General features: G+C 39.9%; 1 protein-coding gene across 1 annotated transcript in view; it reads right to left on the bottom strand.

The window, feature by feature from the left end:
• Positions 1–16,903, bottom strand: part of LOC134541935 (medium-chain acyl-CoA ligase ACSF2, mitochondrial-like) — a 46,054-nt gene extending 29,151 nt beyond the window's left edge. The window contains 5 exon segments of the mRNA XM_063385688.1: positions 2,200–2,354; positions 2,356–2,592; positions 3,368–3,496; positions 15,954–16,116; positions 16,801–16,903. Coding sequence (XP_063241758.1) covers positions 2,200–2,354; positions 2,356–2,592; positions 3,368–3,496; positions 15,954–16,116; positions 16,801–16,832 — 716 coding nt within the window. The 5' untranslated portion in view covers positions 16,833–16,903.
• Between the last annotated feature and the right edge of the window lie 2,862 nt (positions 16,904–19,765).

The following is a 19,765-nucleotide window of genomic DNA, read 5'->3' as shown; positions in this document are numbered from 1 at the left end:
TCTGGTAGGTAATGGAACATCGACCTTATGTGATGGGACAGAGCGACGCTGGCGCTCTCTAGGAACAAACAGCAGAAACAGAGTCGACGGTATCCAAGATGGCGGCCTCCAGTGGAACAGAAAAAAAAATCAAGAGCGATGCTGGTGCTCTCTAGGAACAACAGCAGAAACAAAGTCGACTGTATCCAAGATGGGGGCCTCCAGTGGAACAGAAAAAAAATCGATATGGTGGCCCTGACGAAAATTACATCATGAGTTAGTGGGGCACTCGATTTAAAGATGGCGGATACAATATGACGGATCCAAGATGGCGGATCCAAGATGGCCGCTTTGGTCAAGGTCAATTTGAAAGGTCAAGGTCAAATATAAAAGTAAAATTTCAAGGTCCAAGGTCAAGGTCACGGTCATCCAAGATGGCCGCCGGAAGTGACGTCATCCAAGATGACCGCTGCTGATCCAAGGATCCCCCATCCCTCAACTCTGTCCCAGGATGAACCAAACCTATCTACTATGTCACTTACCCAAAATGTTATTTTATAAAGAGCACAAAAAAATAATCCACTACATTTAATACTTATTTACATTAATCACTGTAACATTTTTTTTCTATAATTTAGTTTACTAGGTAACTTATATCTATTTGTAAGCTTTTAACTATAAATGCAGTCACCTATGGCATTTTTGACGCCTTATTACAGCCGAAATCCAAAAATCAGCTGTGCAGATTATACAAGTCATTAAGCATTTAAAGCAGATAGAAATCTATTATTCTCAAAATCCCTGGAATCCAACTTCAAACAATTTAATTGACAGTAATTATTATATAAATGGGCATTCGGCGGCTGGAGCAGGGTCGTAGTGTTGGTGGGGTCAATGACCGACCGCCATCTGACGTACCAGCGACCATAATGGATTACCTTTGACCTTGACCTTGGAGGCTATTTTGGATGACATCATGTACGTCATCTTGATTTTCGCCATCTTGGGATCAAGTGCCCCATTTTTAAATGTTGTACTTTTCATTAAGGTGGAACATTTCGCCATCTTTGTTTCTCACGTCACAGTCGCCATCTTAATATAAATTATATTTAACACGAATAATAGTTATTCATAGCTGCAGACCATGGCGTTGCCCGGGCTGAACACAGGGTGATAGTGTTATATGACAGTTTGGTGTACATAGAGATATGACACACAGTTAATGTTTGTTTGTCTATGATCTATAATTTTCTGTTTACCCATAAAAAACGGTTGAACCTTTAAAAGTTGGTGCACATGCAGCACCATCTAGGGAAGAGTTATAACAAAGTGGATATCGCGAAAATTTGTCTCCGTGTTCAATATTTATGTACACCAATTTTCATTGTGATCAGTTGAACGGTGTAGAAATTGATGCATTGCAGTGCCATCTAGTGGCGAGTTATAGCAACATGGATAACGTGAAAAAATTCTCCAGTTTAAAATATTATGTATAACAATTTTCATGGCGAAAGTTTGAATGGTTTAAATTTGGTGCGCTGCAGCGCTATCTTGTGGTGAGTTACAACAAAATGAATGGTGTGAAAATATTCTCCAAGGAAAAACAACATTTCGATATGCCAACTTTCATGTCAATCGGTCAAACGATATTGGAGATTATCAACATCAAACGTAATACATAACAACATTTTATTTTATTTTATATACATAAAGACTACTGTATTTGACAAAATGTGCGCATGCCCTAGGGTTGCCAAATTACACAACAAAAACGTATCCGAGCGCTCAAAAACTAAATTATTCACCCTTCAAACAGCAAACGAGAAACGTAAGCAAACAGGGTATATTAATAAAATTTAAATATGTTATAAAAACCAATGGCTTTTTGTAAGTAAAATAATTCAATTTCTTTACTTTTTATTTTCTCTGTTATTCCATAGAAGCATGAATGTTTCGAAGTGAGACAAATACTATTCTGCAGCAATTATTACAAAATGTGATTTCAACAAGTAAACAAAAGGAAATCGCTTAAGATTTAACAATATTATTTAATTTTTTACAACTTGCTCATTAAAAAAATCATGGTTTTGGTTATACCGCAGAAAAGTATATTGAAATTTTATTGGTTCGATTCTAACTGACTGCTTTAGAAAGAGGTTAGCGAGGCAGGGCCCAAGAGCCGGCGCGCGCACGGCGACAGAACGACGAGAACGTGCTCACGGTCTGCGCTGACCGCCGCACAGCACGACCGTGGAGAGCTGCGGCAGGCGCGCGCTGCGCAGTTCCCCCGGCGGGCAGCGCTCCAGCTCCGGACACAGGCCGCGGACGATGTCGTAGTATCCCTGCGAGCTCGCCGTCTCCGCCACGATCAGCAGCCTGGCGCCCACCTTGCTCAGGCAGACCTCCAGCTCGGGCGCCTGGTACTGGGGGTCCAGCTTCGCCTGGGACAGCACCGACACCTTGGCTCAAACACAAGTAACCACTAGCTCCTTCTTGGCTATTAGAGTCAGGCCATGTCTGTGTGCTCGATGTTACAGCTATCAGCAGCCTGGCGCCCACCTTGCTCAGGCAGACCTCCAGCTCGGGCGCCTGGTACTGGGGGTCCAGCTTCGCCTGGGACAGCACCGACACCTTGGCTCAAACACAAGTAACCACTAGCTCCTTCTTGGCTATTAGAGTCAGGCCATGTCTGTGTGCTCGATGTTACAGCAATCAGTAGCTGGGAGTACAGCTTGTTCCTTCATAGTTTCAGCTCGGGCGCCTGGTATTGGAATCCAGCTGCGCCTGGGGGCAGCACCGACACCTTGGCTCAACGTTTTTCAACAAGTAACCATTAGCTACGCTCAAAACTTTGCGTGGTAACACTTAATATAAGGCCTTTGGCTAGCTGTCTTGTGAGACATGCCTGCCGGAGAAGTACACGGTTATGTAGTTGAGTAAATTTTTTAAATATTTTGTTTAAATGTGAAGTAGCAAGCTCATGTAGTTGTTTGGAAAACGACTTGCTTGGTGGCCGCGTGTAGGCCTTCCTTAGGATTCGTTGTCAACTTGTCATAACGCAAATTTTTCTAAAGTTTTCTCACGCTATGTTAATCAGTTTCATTTTCTTTTGAAACAGAATTGTTTGGAGCCGCCTAATATCATACTTAATAAGGTAATACACAGTTACAGACGTTAATTATTATTTTTGCTGATTGTGGGTTTCACTGTAATGTTCGGGTACCACACCAGGTATAGTATATCACACCTCTAAAGCAGTCCAAAAATTCAAACTGTGCTCACTGAAAAGCTCTATTGAATTCCAGCTGGTGCTGTGCAGCACACCACGTGTGGCGTGCCGATATGCACCCACAGCGTGAACAGCGAAGAAGGCGCCTGCAGTGCTCACCAGTACCAGCCCCGCCTTGGCAGTGGCCAGAGGTGTGACGTAGTGGTGGATGGAGTTGTACCCCCACAGGGCGACCACGTCCCCGGGGCGCAGTCCCAAGGAGAGCAGTCCAGCGGCAAGCTCGTTGGCCTGCGACACAACAAGGCCACCGACCAGAGTGACTCTACGTACTGGACATTGGCGTACACGGAGGTTCCTTGGGGGTGGGGCGAGTGATGGTGGACGAGATATAATATCAGCTGGCGATATATACCTGGTCATTAGTGGTGGGAGGTCAATCTGCTGGTGGCTTCCCTGGAGGAAGTATGCATCGCCATTTATATCGAATAACCTCACAGGGTTCGTACCAAGGATTTTAAGATATAACTGCACCAAAAAAGGATTTCATTAAAATTTTATTAATTAATTTTTTGTTATTTTAAAATATTTTTCCAATTTTTTTCTGATTAAAATCATGCATTTACTAGATGGTGACCCTAATGAAAATTGCAATGGTGTTTTAAAATATTATTTTATTAAAATTTGATTATGTTTGAATAATTTTTCCCAATTGTTATGATAATAATTACGAATTTTCCAAACAACTACCATAACGAAAATTGCAACAGTGACATCTTAATTCATAATGGCGTAAATATCTAGAATACAAAATGGCGGAATGTTTAGAAAACAGAATGGCAGAATCCAAGATGGCAGAATCTAAGATTGTGGATCCAAGATGGCGGATCCAAGAAGGCCATCCTGGTCAAGGTCAAAGAATATTTTCAAGGTCAAGGTCATCGAATATGGCTGCCGTGATATCACATTTCAAATTGGCAGTCGGCTCCTGGCTCCTCAGCCTGCAGCCTGGCGCAGGACTGCCAACATACACTACTCATATCATTTTCAATGCAATAAAACTGTTGGTGAACTATTCATGCATCAAATATATATTGTAGTTCGTATCAATTGCAATGCAATAAAAGTGTTTGTGAACTCTTCATGAATTATTTGTATTTTCCATGCGCCTCAAGTTTTCGTGTTATAAATCGAATGTCACACATATTAGGATATTCTGTGGTTATGAATCTGTATGTGGTTATAAATCTTTACGGAAATAGGAGACATTATTTCATTACTTTTAGTCCATTATAAAAAAGTTGTTTAAAAAATTTATTTGGAATTATTTTTTGTTTTATATTCTTTTTAAGTGTGAAATTTTGCAATTTAAGTAGTATAGGAATGACGGTCCGAGCGCAGGCCTCAGGCGGTGGATTGATGATTGTCGACCGCCATCTTGGATTGTGACGTCACGTCAACCATCTTGAATGGTTGTGACCTTGACCTTTGACCTTGACCTTGAATTTGATCCTCAAAAATCGCCAAAATCCTCCAAAATTGGGCAAAATTTGCCCAAAATTCCTCAAAAATCGCCAAAATTTCCATTTCTGTGAAAAAAAATGTTCCGCCAAAAATTCGCAAAAAATTCCTCAATTCGGAAATCAGGATTTCGAAAATCCTCAAAAGTCTTTTTGCCCTAGAAAGAACCCTAATTCCTAAAACTGGCTTAAAACTCCTAAGAGATAGCCGCTTATAAGCCATTTCTAGGAATAAGGATACCATGACCGCCATCTTGGATTATGTCGTCACCGATGCATTTTTCGTTACGGCCGCCATCTTTAACTTTTTTATTTATTATCCGATTTTAATAAAATATTTTTTAAAAATTATAAAAAAAATTAAATAATAAAATTTTAATAAAACATTTATAAAAAACAAACATTAACGACACGGAGTTCGGAGTCCTCGGTTCGAACCCGGTGAGGGCAAAAAAAATTAAAAATGGCGACAGGCTCCTTCCTTAATGGTGGCTGCAGGCAGACTGACTCCCACCACTTTTCTTAAAGCAGATATATCGTCACCTAGTATGACGTCATGTCCGCCATCTTGTCTTCGTTGCTGGAGACCACCATCTTGTTTTCGTCGGCGAGAGTGCGCTGACGCCATGTTAGTTTAGTTCTTATCCGCTTATCTTATTACTAAGGTGCCCGCCATCTTGAAATTTGGACGCCATATTGAAAATCCGTAATTATTTAGCTAGAAATTCGGGAAAAATTTCTAAATTCGTTAAATAAATCACTCATTAATTTACATATTGATTCGATCCGCTCCTGTCCTTGGTTCGATACTTGAACGATGCAATAATGTTTAATTTTATGTAAAAAATAATAATTTCAATAAACCATGTTCAACATTCGTAAAGAGACTCTAAATCCTCTACGACCACCATCCTATCAAACATCAAGACCACCATATTGGAAATGCATAATTTTAATGCTAGAGATCCGGGAAAAAGTTCAGAAATCATTAAATAAATTTCCGATCAATAAACTGATTAATTAGATCGACTAAGGTCCTTGGTACGATCCCAGGCCGATACAAAACAACTTTAATATTTTAAAAAAGCACCACTAAAGTGTAAGGTTCGAGGAATTAAACACCGCAAGTTCTTTTACAAACATAATATTTATTACATAATTTCTATTCTACTACAGGATCACTTACGAAAGCCAGCAATCTTATAATCATTTAGTTCCGCAGCGGTGTGAAATGACTAATTCTTAGCTCCAATCGGTTTATACTAGACAGAGTCCAGCCAGAACCTTTACAGACATAGTCCACCTCTTCTTGACAGAGTTTCTGGATACCGTTTTTAACAGTTTGCTTCACATCGTTAGAACTGTAAATTACTGCAGCCGATGTCTTGAATGCACACTTCTTCACTTTGTCATCGAACGGATATGGCTTTCCATATATACAGTCCAACCACAAGTTATATTTCAAAGGTCCGTTTGTTGCTACATCATCAGTAAGCTTATTGATTATCTTCTGTCTGATATCGTCAAGAAAATTACAAATGTCCTTCGACTCACCGAACGTATTTAGATAATAGTAGTCTTTCAAAGTTCCACGAAATGCAGACTGCGCCAAGTAGAAGCCATTATCGTTCACTTGTAATGCTCCGAACACAGTCTTAGGTTTAGTTCCATGTTCAGACGTCATAACAATCGGTTGCTGGGCATCTGTTTTTTTGGTTGTACGCTTTCGTGTCTCCAATCTAAAGCGAGGAGCCGAAATGTCGGCAGGTAGTTCAGCAGTAGGAGCACAGACTCCACCTTTTCATTTTTTCGCATGATGTCGCAAACTGTCAATTCGAGTAAACCATTTAAGGCACTCATCACATCGAAACTTCATGCGAGAAGGATTCTTCGTGCATTTGCTCCGCTCATGTCTTCGTGCATCATGGGAAAATGCGAACGACGTATCACAGTAGCTGCAAGGATACCGTGGTGATGAAGACGATCCTTTCAGACCCGATCCAGATACAGACATTGCAACAGTAGTACCATTTCCAGGCATTCTCTTATGCACATCGATGCATCGTTGTTGCACCGAAACCTTTACTTTCTGCCGCACAGCAGGACCTTTGCATGCCTTCATGTGCGTTTTCATATTATCTTTTCTGGCAAACTGCTTATGACATTTCTCACAAACAAACATTTTACGATATAGGTTCTTGGCACATTCGCTCCTCTCGTGTCGCCGGGCATTGCTGTTGTTTGAGAAAATCTTGTCGCAGTAACAGCACCGAGGTTCGCTAATTGTCAAATCAGCATCCATTGAAGTCTCCATCGAGGTCGTATCGTCGATCGTCGTGGTTTCCTGCACATCCAGCTCAGTAGTCATTAAGCTATCTTCTGCTGGTGGTATCACATCTGTTGAAATCTCCTCCAATGTCGACGTCGTCGTCGTTGCCAACGGGATCTGCACCACCATTGTCGTCGCTGACGTCAAGGTTCCCGTAGACGATGGTACAACGTCCATCGAGTTCGGCGTTAAAGTCGGTAAAGATGCCATCGAGTTCTCAAGAACAGGTAATTACACGACTTATGCACCAGATGAAATAAACTAGGTGATCCTTACACCGTCGACGACAGTAACAAACTGAGCGACCTGCTGTCTAGGACTCGCTTATATACATGCACCGGATGGAATAATACGCAAGTCAAATCAAGAACCATTTACTATAATACTAGAGTCAAAACAACATTAAAAATAGAAGGACCATCAACGAAAAGGCAGCACATTTGGAAGCACCGACAACGAAAAGGCAGCACATTTGGAAGCACCGACTACGAAAAGGAAGCACATTTGGAAGCACCGACTACGAAAAGGCAGCACATTTGGAAGCACCGACTACGAAAAGGCAGCACATTTGGAAGCACCGACTACGAAAAGGCAACACATTTGGAAGCACCGACAACGAAAAGGCAGCACATTTGGAAGCACCGACAACGAAAAGGCAGCACATTTGGAAGCACCGACAACGAAAAGGCAGCACATTTGGAAGCTCCATCAACAAAAAAAAAAAAGGCAAAAAGGAAGCACAAGTTACGAGATCTATGTCTTAGTTAGAAATCAGAATACAAGAAATAAACACATTAAATTCTTATAATTTAAATTATTTATTTTATTGCTTTACACTATACAAATGCAAGTAAAACAAGCCATTATTGTATGTAGCCAGCATTCCTCAGTTCCTTGAGTATGAAGGATATTTCTTTGATGCACGAATAGTTTCCTGCACAAAGCGAACCATGTAGAAGTCTTAGCCGGTCAACCAATATGTTTGGATCTTTCCATGATGTGTAATCATTCTCTTCTACCACCATCTTCCTTGCACCTTTATAATTATTATGATCTCTGGTGTCTTCCGTTTTACCACCAACCGCAGGGTAACTTTCATGTTTGAGACGGTGATCATCACAAGCTTGATCAGATTTATTTAATATATCACGTCGTTTCCATCGTTTCGGTCTCAGGACACCGCCACATTCTTCAATCTTGGCAGCTTTAGGTGCTTCATCATAGTCTATGTCTTTGTAAACAGCCTCAGAGTCACTGTAACAATCACCGTAGAAGGAATCGTCTGCACCCAATTTACCATAATAATTCGATGTTGATGATGTTGAAGTGTCTTCATCGTCTTCATGCTTACTTTTTAGGAGTCCATCATTTTTACAAAGTAGGAAAGATCTATTTGAATTTGGCTGGAATATATTCTCACTTTTCACGTTAAGGATTCTTCCATTGTCTTCATTCTTCCGTAAATCATCAACCTCCTTCAATTTAAGTTCGTTGTCGAGATCGGAAGAGCCAAGAAAATTATTGGCGTAATGCAGATCACTCTTCCTTAGGCTAGTAGATTCATCGTTGTCCTCTAGCCTGTACGCAGGCTTGGCGCTACAAGTTCTGCCATGTCTTTTTAGGCTCTCTCTCCGCGTAAACGACTTGCTACATCTAACACAACTTATCATATTGCGCAGTGGATTTTTAACACAGTCATTCTTCTCGTGTTGTCTTTTATTCTTTCTCAAGATAAACTCTTTACTGCAAAACTTACACCTATGTTCTTTCGATACAGCGTCAGATCCCAAATCGGAATTCATATTAGTTACTGAGACTAACGTCAGATACCAATTGAGTGTTTTAAATTAGATCCAATACTTAAATAGAAATATTTTCATATTTCATCAGCGAGAATTAATATATCTCATGCAAAAGTACTTTATGCATGTAGTTCTGCTTTTCAACAACAGATGTCGCCACATGTTGCTTGCAGGTAAATAATATTTAGTTCTTTTATGCGGGATGCGGGATGCTCACTAACGATCGCAAAAGAAGGATGGCTTCGCTAGACTCCAAGGAAATGGAAGTTCGTCTTGCATGTTGGTGCTCCACAGATGTCTCATGGCGTGATATTAATTTGACTGAGTAATGATTTTTTTTTAATTCCACCTGATAAAAATATTGCAAGTTTTGATTTAGTAGCAGAAATTATCGAATTAAATGTAACTCCAAATAAAATGACATGTCTCATTAGTCAAAAAAAAATCCATGCAGACAGCGGTTTCTCAGAATAGTCAGAAACACTTGAAGAAACCACAGGAATGATTGCAAGCACACGGGAAAAACCATCAAAATACTGACAAGAATAATCAGGAGCACACGGGAAAAACCATCAAAATACTGACAAGAATATTCAGGAGCACACGGAGAAAACCATCATAATATTAACAAGAATAATCAGGAGCACACGGAGAAAACCATCATAATATTGACCAGATTAATCAGAAGTACTCGGAGAAAACCACCACATGTTTTCTTTGATATCATAAAATTACAGGAAAAAATATTTAAAAATAAAAATAAATTAATATAAAAAATGCATAAACAGTTTCTGCTAGCTTGTAAACTTATCATTGTTGAGCAAAGATAGAGTTCTTGTACAAGCCAGACATTTATGTATTTTTTTTATTAATTTATTTTTATTTTTAAATATTTTTTCCTGTAATTTTATGATATCAAAGAAAACATGTGGTGGTTTTCTCCGAGCACTTCTGATTAATCTGGTCAATATTATGATGGTTTTCTCCGTGTGCTCCTGATTATTCTTGTTAATATTATGATGGTTTTCTCCGTGTGCTCCTGATTATTCTTGTCAGTATTTTGATGGTTTTTCCCGTGTGCTTGCAATCATTCCTGTGGTTTCTTCAAGTGTTTCTGACTATTCTGAGAAACCGCTGTCTGCATGGATTTTTTTTTTTGACTAATGAGACATGTCATTTTATTTGGAGTTACATTTAATTCGATAATTTCTGCTACTAAATCAAAACTTGCAATATTTTTATCAGGTGGAATTAAAAAATATCATTACTCAGTCAAATTAATATTACGCCATGAGACATCTGTGGAGCACCAACATGCAAGACGAACTTCCTTTTCCTTGGAGTCTAGGGAAGCCATCCTTCTTTTGCGATCGTTAGTGAGCATCCCGCATCCCGCATAAAAGAACTAAATATTATTTACCTGCAAGCAACATGTGGCGACATCTGTTGTTGAAAAGCAGAACTACATGCATAAAGTACTTTTGCATGAGATATATTAATTCTCGCTGATGAAATATGAAAATATTTCTATTTAAGTATTGGATCTAATTTAAAACACTCAATTGGTATCTGACGTTAGTCTCAGTAACTAATATGAATTCCGATTTGGGATCTGACGCTGTATCGAAAGAACATAGGTGTAAGTTTTGCAGTAAAGAGTTTATCTTGAGAAAGAATAAAAGACAACACGAGAAGAATGACTGTGTTAAAAATCCACTGCGCAATATGATAAGTTGTGTTAGATGCAGCAAGTCGTTTACGCAAAGAGAGAGCCTAAAAAGACATGGCAGAACTTGTAGCGCCAAGCCTGCGTACAGGCTAGAGGACAACGATGAATCTACTAGCCTAAGGAAGAGTGATCTGCATTACGCCAATAATTTTCTTGGCTCTTCCGATCTCGACAACGAACTTAAATTGAAGGAGGTTGATGATTTACGGAAGAATGAAGACAATGGAAGAATCCTTAACGTGAAAAGTGAGAATATATTCCAGCCGAATTCAAGTAGATCTTTCCTACTTTGTAAAAATGATGGACTCCTAAAAAGGAAGCATGAAGACGATGAAGACACTTCAACATCATCAACATCGAATTATTATGGTAAATTGGGTGAAGACGATTCCTTCTACGGTGAATGTTACAGTGACTCTGAGGCTGTTTACAAAGACATAGACTATGATGAAGCACCTAAAGCTGCCAAGATTGAAGAATGTGGCGGTGTCCTGAGACCGAAACGACGGAAACGACGTGATATATTAAATAAATCTGATCAAGCTTGTGATGATCACCGTCTCAAACATGAAAGTTACCCTGCGGTTGGTGGTAAAACGGAAGACACCAGAGATCATAATAATTATAAAGGTGCAAGGAAGATGGTGGTAGAAGAGAATAATTACACATCATGGAAAGATCCAAACATATTGGTTGACCGGCTAAGACTTCTACATGGTTCGCTTTGTGCAGGAAACTATTCGTGCATCAAAGAAATATCCTTTATACTCAAGGAACTGAGGAATGCTGGCTACATACAATAATGGTTTGTTTTACTTGCATTTGTATAGTGTAAAGCATTAAAATAAATAATTTAAATTATAAGAATTTAATGTTTTTATTTCTTGTATTCTGATTTCTAACTAAGACATAGATCTCGTAACTTGTGCTTCCTTTTTGCCTTTTTTTTGTTGTTGATGGAGCTTCCAAATGTGCTGCCTTTTCGTTGTCGGTGCTTCCAAATGTGCTGCCTTTTCGTTGTCGGTGCTTCCAAATGTGTTGCCTTTTCGTAGTCGGTGCTTCCAAATGTGCTGCCTTTTCGTAGTCGGTGCTTCCAAATGTGCTGCCTTTTCGTAGTCGGTGCTTCCAAATGTGCTTCCTTTTCGTAGTCGGTGTTTCCAAATGTGCTGCCTTTTCGTTGTCGGTGCTTCCAAATGTGCTGCCTTTTCGTTGATGGTCCTTCTATTTTTAATGTTGTTTTGACTCTAGTATTATAGTAAATGGTTCTTGATTTGACTTGCGTATTATTCCATCCGGTGCATGTATATAAGCGAGTCCTAGACAGCAGGTCGCTCAGTTTGTTACTGTCGTCGACGGTGTAAGGATCACCTAGATTATTTCATCTGGTGCATAAGTCGTGTAATTACCTGTTCTTGAGAACTCGATGGCATCTTTACCGACTTTAACGCCGAACTCGATGGACGTTGTACCATCGTCTACGGGAACCTTGACGTCAGCGACGACAATGGTGGTGCAGATCCCGTTGGCAACGACGACGACGTCGACATTGGAGGAGATTTCAACAGATGTGATACCACCAGCAGAAGATAGCTTAATGACTACTGAGCTGGATGTGCAGGAAACCACGACGATCGACGATACGACCTCGATGGAGACTTCAATGGATGCTGATTTGACAATTAGCGAACATCGGTGCTGTTACTGCGACAAGATTTTCTCAAACAACAGCAATGCCCGGCGACACGAGAGGAGCGAATGTGCCAAGAACCTATATCGTAAAATGTTTGTTTGTGAGAAATGTCATAAGCAGTTTGCCAGAAAAGATAATATGAAAACGCACATGAAGGCATGCAAAGGTCCTGCTGTGCGGCAGAAAGTAAAGGTTTCGGCGCAACAACGATGCATCGATGTGCATAAGAGAATGCCTGGAAATGGTACTACTGTTGCAATGTCTGTATCTGGATCGGGTCTGAAAGGATCGTCTTCATCACCACGGTATCCTTGCAGCTACTGTGATACGTCGTTCGCATTTTCCCATGATGCACGAAGACATGAGCGGAGCAAATGCACGAAGAATCCTTCTCGCATGAAGTTTCGATGTTATGAGTGCCTTAAATGGTTTACTCGAATTGACAGTTTGCGACATCATGCGAAAAAATGAAAAGGTGGAGTCTGTGCTCCTACTGCTGAACTACCTGCCGACATTTCGGCTCCTCGCTTTAGATTGGAGACACGAAAGCGTACAACCAAAAAAACAGATGCCCAGCAACCGATTGTTATGACGTCTGAACATGGAACTAAACCTAAGACTGTGTTCGGAGCATTACAAGTGAACGATAATGGCTTCTACTTGGCGCAGTCTGCATTTCGTGGAACATTGAAGGACTACTATTATCTAAATACGTTCGGTGAGTCGAAGGACATTTGTAATTTTCTTGACGATATCAGACAGAAGATAATCAATAAGCTTACTGATGATGTAGCAACAAACGGACCTTTGAAATATAACTTGTGGTTGGACTGTATATATGGAAAGCCATATCCGTTCGATGACAAAGTGAAGAAGTGTGCATTCAAGACATCGGCTGCAGTAATTTACAGTTCTAACGATGTGAAGCAAACTGTTAAAAACGGTATCCAGAAACTCTGTCAAGAAGAGGTGGACTATGTCTGTAAAGGTTCTGGCTGGACTCTGTCTAGTATAAACCGATTGGAGCTAAGAATTAGTCATTTCACACCGCTGCGGAACTAAATGATTATAAGATTGCTGGCTTTCGTAAGTGATCCTGTAGTAGAATAGAAATTATGTAATAAATATTATGTTTGTAAAAGAACTTGCGGTGTTTAATTCCTCGAACCTTACACTTTAGTGGTGCTTTTTTAAAATATTAAAGTTGTTTTGTATTGGCCTGGTATCGTACCAAGGACCTTAGTCGATCTAATTAATCAGTTTATTGATCGGAAATTTATTTAATGATTTCTGAACTTTTTCCCGGATCTCTAGCATTAAAATTATGCATTTCCAATATGGTGGTCTTGATGTCTGATAGGATGGTGGTCGTAGAGGATTTAGAGTCTCTTTACGAATGTTGAACATGGTTTATTGAAATTATTATTTTTTACATAAAATTAAACATTATTGCATCGTTCAAGTATCGAACCAAGGACAGGAGCGGATCGAATCAATATGTAAATTAATGAGTGATTTATTTAACGAATTTAGAAATTTTTCCCGAATTTCTAGCTAAATAATTACGGATTTTTAATATGGCGTTCAAATTTCAAGATGGCGGGCACCTTAGTAATAAGATAAGCGGATAAGAACTAAACTAACATGGCGTCAGCGCACTCTCGCCGACGAAAACAAGATGGTGGTCTCCAGCAACGAAGACAAGATGGCGGACATGACGTCATACTAGGTGACGATATATCTGCTTTAAGAAAAGTGGTGGGAGTCAGTCTGCCTGCAGCCACCATTAAGGAAGGAGCCTGTCGCCATTTTTAATTTTTTTTGCCCTCACCGGGTTCGAACCGAGGACTCCGAACTCCGTGTCGTTAATGTTTGTTTTTTATAAATGTTTAATTAAAATTTTATTATTTAATTTTTTTTTATAATTTTTAAAAAATATTTTATTAAAATCGGATAATAAATAAAAAAGTTAAAGATGGCGGCCATAACGAAAAATGCATCGGTGACGACATAATCCAAGATGGCGGTCATGGTATCCTTATTCCTAGAAATGGCTTATAAGCGGCTATCTCTTAGGAGTTTTAAGGCAGTTTTAGGAATTAGGGTTCTTTCTAGGGCAAAACGACTTTTGAGGATTTTCGAAATCCTGATTTTCGAATTGAGGAATTTTTTGCGAATTTTTGGCGGAACTTTTTTCCACAGAAATGGAAATTTTGGCGATTTTTGAGGAATTTTGGGCAAATTTTGCCCAATTTTGGAGGATTTTGGCGATTTTTGAGGATCAAATTCAAGGTCAAGGTCAAAGGTCAAGGTCACAACCATCCAAGATGGTCGCCGTGACGTCACAATCCAAGATGGCGGTCGACAATCATCAATCCACCGCCTGAGGCCTGCGCTCGGACCGTCATTCCTATACTACTAATTTATAACATTAATTTTTTTTAGTGCAGGTTAAGTATCTCATTTTATTCCTAACCACATACAGACTGTAGTGAAAATATGTGATTGTGAATTTAAAATTCCTATGAAAATAGTTGTATGTTTTAAAACTAAAAATGAGGGGCGCTTGAAATAGATAATAGATAATAGTAAGGAAACAATTCATGTTGGTCGCACCAAACGATAGTGTGTGTCAAATTCAATGAAACTCCATCTACTGACGAATTTCTAAACTAAACTCTTATCAGTGCCGATAGTTCGCTAGCACCGTAAGCTTTGCTAAGCGGACGGTTCTCGCCAAGGAGAAGGTTAGGAAGCTGGTGACGTGTGGTGGACGTTACTCTTAGCCCTGGTTCTGCTCGTAGCCTAATGTAGCGAATACAGGGCTTTGCTAAACAAAAAACGGAAAAATTGTAGCAAAGAGACAAACAAACTTAAAAAGAGAGTTAACATTAAATTGTCATCCAGTTCTGAGGTATAAAATTTCAAGTCTCTAGCACATCAGGAAGTTAATTTAAAATCGATTGAAAAATTTGTAACGAACAGACAAGCAAAGAAAGAGACAAGAAAGCGAGTTAAAAACTTTTAAAAAATACCATTTTCCAATATATTTTTATTACTAACATCTCATATACAACTTTTACCATATAAGTGTTATTATTATTAGTACAGATTTATCTCACGCAGTTAATAGGAAAAAAATAAATCAAACCTAGGAACATTACATTCTTTGAATGGGTCTTGCAATGAGGGACATTGATTTGAAATATTTGTAGCCAGCAATGGCGTTTTCCCTATAAAATTATCGTAAACCTAAGGACATTGATGTACCACATCGAAATCCTTCATGTAAGCGTGTTCTAGGGTACTCTTTTAAAACAAATGTTGTTTTTGTATTCACTTAATTTTTTTTAGGATAAATCACATGGATGTTCTCATTGACCGCACGGCCAGCGTGATATTTACCAGACCGAGAATTAAGTAATTAAATAAGATACTACATAAAAAATACCACACAAATTCAAAGCTGTATTATTTTTTAATTTTGAAGGAATTATTGCATCAACGATTTGAGGCTCTCTCTATCTGTGGTTCAGTTAAATACGACGCAGTAGTCACTCTTTACTGACTGTAAATAATAAATGAACTTTCAGAGGAGAGTCGTTCAGACAACACGTGACAATGATTAGCTGAATAAAGCCAGCGGAACGGTGTGGTATGGTGTGCGGCTCGGCCTACCTCCCGCGCGGCCCGCGCGAAGCTCCAGCGGACGCCCTGGTAGGCGGACACCACCGCCTCCCGGGCGCCGTAGCGCTCGCCCGCCCAGTCGACCAGCTGGCCGGCGGTGAGGCAGATGAGCGGCTCCGGCCCGGGCTGCTGCCAGTAGCTGGGCCTCGGGCGCCTGCGTCACGCCACTCGCGGTCAGCGCCCGGCTCCTCCGGCCTGACACCTTCGGCTGCTTCAACTCACATTTATGTTTGCAACATCGTAGCTTTTAGTATACGGCATTTGAAAAGGAGCATTTTCGTGAATGGAACGGTGCTGCCATCTGTGGTGGATGGCGAGGACAAACGTTCATAAAATCAAAAGGAATGCTTAAAGTATTAAATTTTTTATGAATTAAAAAAATAATAAGGGCAGTATTCCTTGTCGAATTTAAGGTTAAAAGTGGGGGATTAGTATTGCTTCAATTATTATTTTTTTTTTGCTTTTATTGAAGCCATGTCATTATATAGTTTAAAGTTTCGGTATGATAACAAAACGATTCAATAGTCAAAGCACCTCGTCCAGCAGCGAATTCTAGTGGCGGTTGCTGAAACAACGTTGTTTCTCATCAAGAAATGTATTTGAAAACACAATTTGGGTGTATTTCTTATAACGCTCGGCATTATTATAAAGAATTCTACATAGTACGTTCAAATCATCTTGCAAGTTTACCCCCTCTAATCTATCTGCAAGGAAACTGACTGTTGTTCAGGAGATAGTTCATTAATAGCTTAGCAAATAATTTCAAAATTCAAGCGCAGGTGACGAGAGTAAGGATACACACACGTGTTTGCAGCTTGTCGGCACGACATTCACTTGCCTGGAGTAGTAGTCCACGGAGTCGGACGACATGCTCGACGACTCGTGAGGAGGAGCCGCACAACACCTCTGCCTTCGCGCGCCGAGCCCCTACTGTGTTGTCACCGTCCTTATCACGGGCGGGGTTCGGCGAAGGGTTCGGCGAAGGACGCGCGAAGTTTTTTTTGCGCGGAGTTAACAAAAAACAACTTGAACATGTGCTTGACTTAACTTCTCTTTTTTTCCCGTGAAGCTCTCAGAGATAATAATTCTAGTTCTAGCCTCTCAGGAGAAAAAAAAAACAGAATGCCAAAATTTGACGGGGACGCTGCAGTAGGCCGAAAATCACTAGACTGAAATGCACTAGACCGAAAGGCACTTAAACAAAAGAACTTTCTCAAAAATGACGTACAAATGTCTCTCGGTATAATACTTGCTACCCGATTTGACTCGTACATTTTTCCCTTATAGGGACTGGAAAATCTGGACGTATTCTACAATAGGAATCACAGGAACGTAGGGCTCCTATCTCCTGAACACACATCGATGAGCAAGTCTAAATTTCAAAATCGCAATAAACACCTGATGCACTAGGATGCATCGGAGGAAGAATGCACTCGAATTTTCCTCGCTATAGACACGTCTGGCGATGACGTGACACGTTCCCTAATACATTCCTGATACAAAATGCTGCAAAATATGTCTAGAAGTTGCATACAGGTCAGACAACTGTTGCAACTAAGTTTCGATGGATGTCATATCGCAAAACTTAAACTCGTAACATAACGTTGCGATGGTATCAGGCTGGTGAGCTTCTCAATAAGAACCTAAGATGCTTGGACATGCCTCGTACCTGCTCCAAGACCTTTGCTACTTCAAATTAAGTTATCTTGAAACGTTACATGGCGTAAACAGAAACAATATGCAAGTTTCCTTGTGTGCAATGCGTGCAGGGGAGTAGTTATTTTTTTTTCTTATTCGTAAGCAGGTTAGCTAAAAGCCTGGGTGTCTTACTGCTATCACCGGCCACTGCACTGGAGGGGAAGAGTAAGCGAGCCCTACCGATTCTCCTTCCCTTCCCCTACCCCTGTCACGAGCAGAAGCTATAAGGTTGTGACGCCGTGACGGGTCCCAAGTTTTCACATATCTTACACTTATTTTATATAACCAGCGCGGTAATTATAAGCAGGTGGTGACTGGATAATTCTTCAAGCTAAAGCTAATGGTTTCTAGGAATATGCCAGTTCTGCCGAAACCCAACCATTTTTATTCCTTTTTTTTTGTATTGTCGTGCTTCGAGCATGATTTATGATTTTGAGTGGGACGTGGACAAGGCACTTGGATTGATTAAAATATCTTTAATTAATTTCTTAATTCATCACTCAAACATTTTTTTTATTAAAAAATTTATAATATTATTACCATTACAATATTTAAAGTTAAGTACCAGAAACTGCTCAAATAGCACTATTTTACACCTTAAAATCCTAATTTTTCCGGCTTCTTAAACCCCCCCCCCTACACAAATCCTGGCTACGCTACTGAATGCGTGAGTCTGTATATGTGTGTGTCCGTGTAGATACAAGGAGCCGAACGTAATGTAAAGTATGACGATATAAGCTCGACGCAAGTTTCACGATTGAAAGCTTAATACGTTGTGCTGTATCGTTATGAAATGTTGATGTCATGTTGCACAATAATTATGCGCGACCATCGTTCGTCATAATGTAACCTCTCGGACAGCGAGATAACGGCGGTGCAACATGTAGGTATGTTTGAGAAAACATTAGACCGGTTGCTATGTTATTTCTCAATTCTATGGCTTAGTTGTGCTATAAGTTATTCAAATTTATATGTTTTTTGGTATCAGGATACTTGGAATGCCTAACACAATGACACGATGGGGAAAACAAAATCAATTTATTATAACGATAATTATTTTGTTATTTAGCACTTTAGGTAGGTATACCTATATATGAAATTATTATTTGTTATCTGCAATGATATCATGGGGAATATATTTGTAAATTCGAATTGAATTTGCGTCGCATTTACTTAATTAAAAATATAATATTGTGCACCCATCCACCATTTTCCTTAGGAATACCATACTTGGATGAGGATAAGCAATATTCTGGAATTTACGTGACCAACGCCCTGATAACGTGTACTTTCTGCCTGGTAACAACACTCGGTACCAACGATATGCCGTTGTACCGCGACGATGCACCTTCTAATGCAACTGCACCGCTCGAAAGTAACGTTCTCGCCCGGCTAACACGAGTGGCTGAGCCGCGAGGGTGAAACTGGCCGTTCTCACAATGTAGCCAAGTCGTTACGTGCATCGCGGCATGCGCGGATGATACGCTTGAGCAAAATACAGGTTTTTTTTTTTTCTGCAAGGAGAGCACACTCGGTGGCCACCTCATTCTTTCGTGTGTTACCGAGACCTTTATGCATCGTCGCATAGTAACGTGCGGAGCACTCTTATCGATAGGTCCGTATCTTACACGGGGTCTCTAGGTTGCCTATGAATTGCTATCTCAAAAAGTTTTATGAACATATTGACATATTACCGTTTCAAAGGTCCAAAACAATTTTTAAGTATGAACCGCATTACGCGAGAATGCATTGCGTCAATACAGATAAAAGAATTATTATATGTCATTTAGTAACGGGATACAGATGTGCGAGATACCTAATTGACGTCAAGAGTCCAGGAAAAATATTCAAATAGGTACCTAACGTTTTAATAATTTCACCATTATTTCGGATCGCATGACGCAATTAGTCATGCCGATTAACGTTGATCCATAGTTACTAATTGTGGTTTAATGTTATTTAAGGATTATTGCCTAACTATCATTTCCCTAAAGTGCGTCAATCTTTTGTAATTTTATGAAATATTGTGTAGTCCTGTTATTATCAGGAGGCACATCATATTAAGTCCCGAACCGCCTTATGAATGGCACTAGCTATCCGATAGC

The sequence above is a fragment of the Bacillus rossius genome (genome assembly GCF_032445375.1).
Source record: "Bacillus rossius redtenbacheri isolate Brsri chromosome 4 unlocalized genomic scaffold, Brsri_v3 Brsri_v3_scf4_2, whole genome shotgun sequence".
Lineage (NCBI taxonomy): Eukaryota > Metazoa > Arthropoda > Insecta > Phasmatodea > Bacillidae > Bacillus > Bacillus rossius.
The sequence above is the reverse complement of the archived record's forward strand: the minus strand, read 5'-3'. Positions and strand labels throughout refer to the sequence as shown.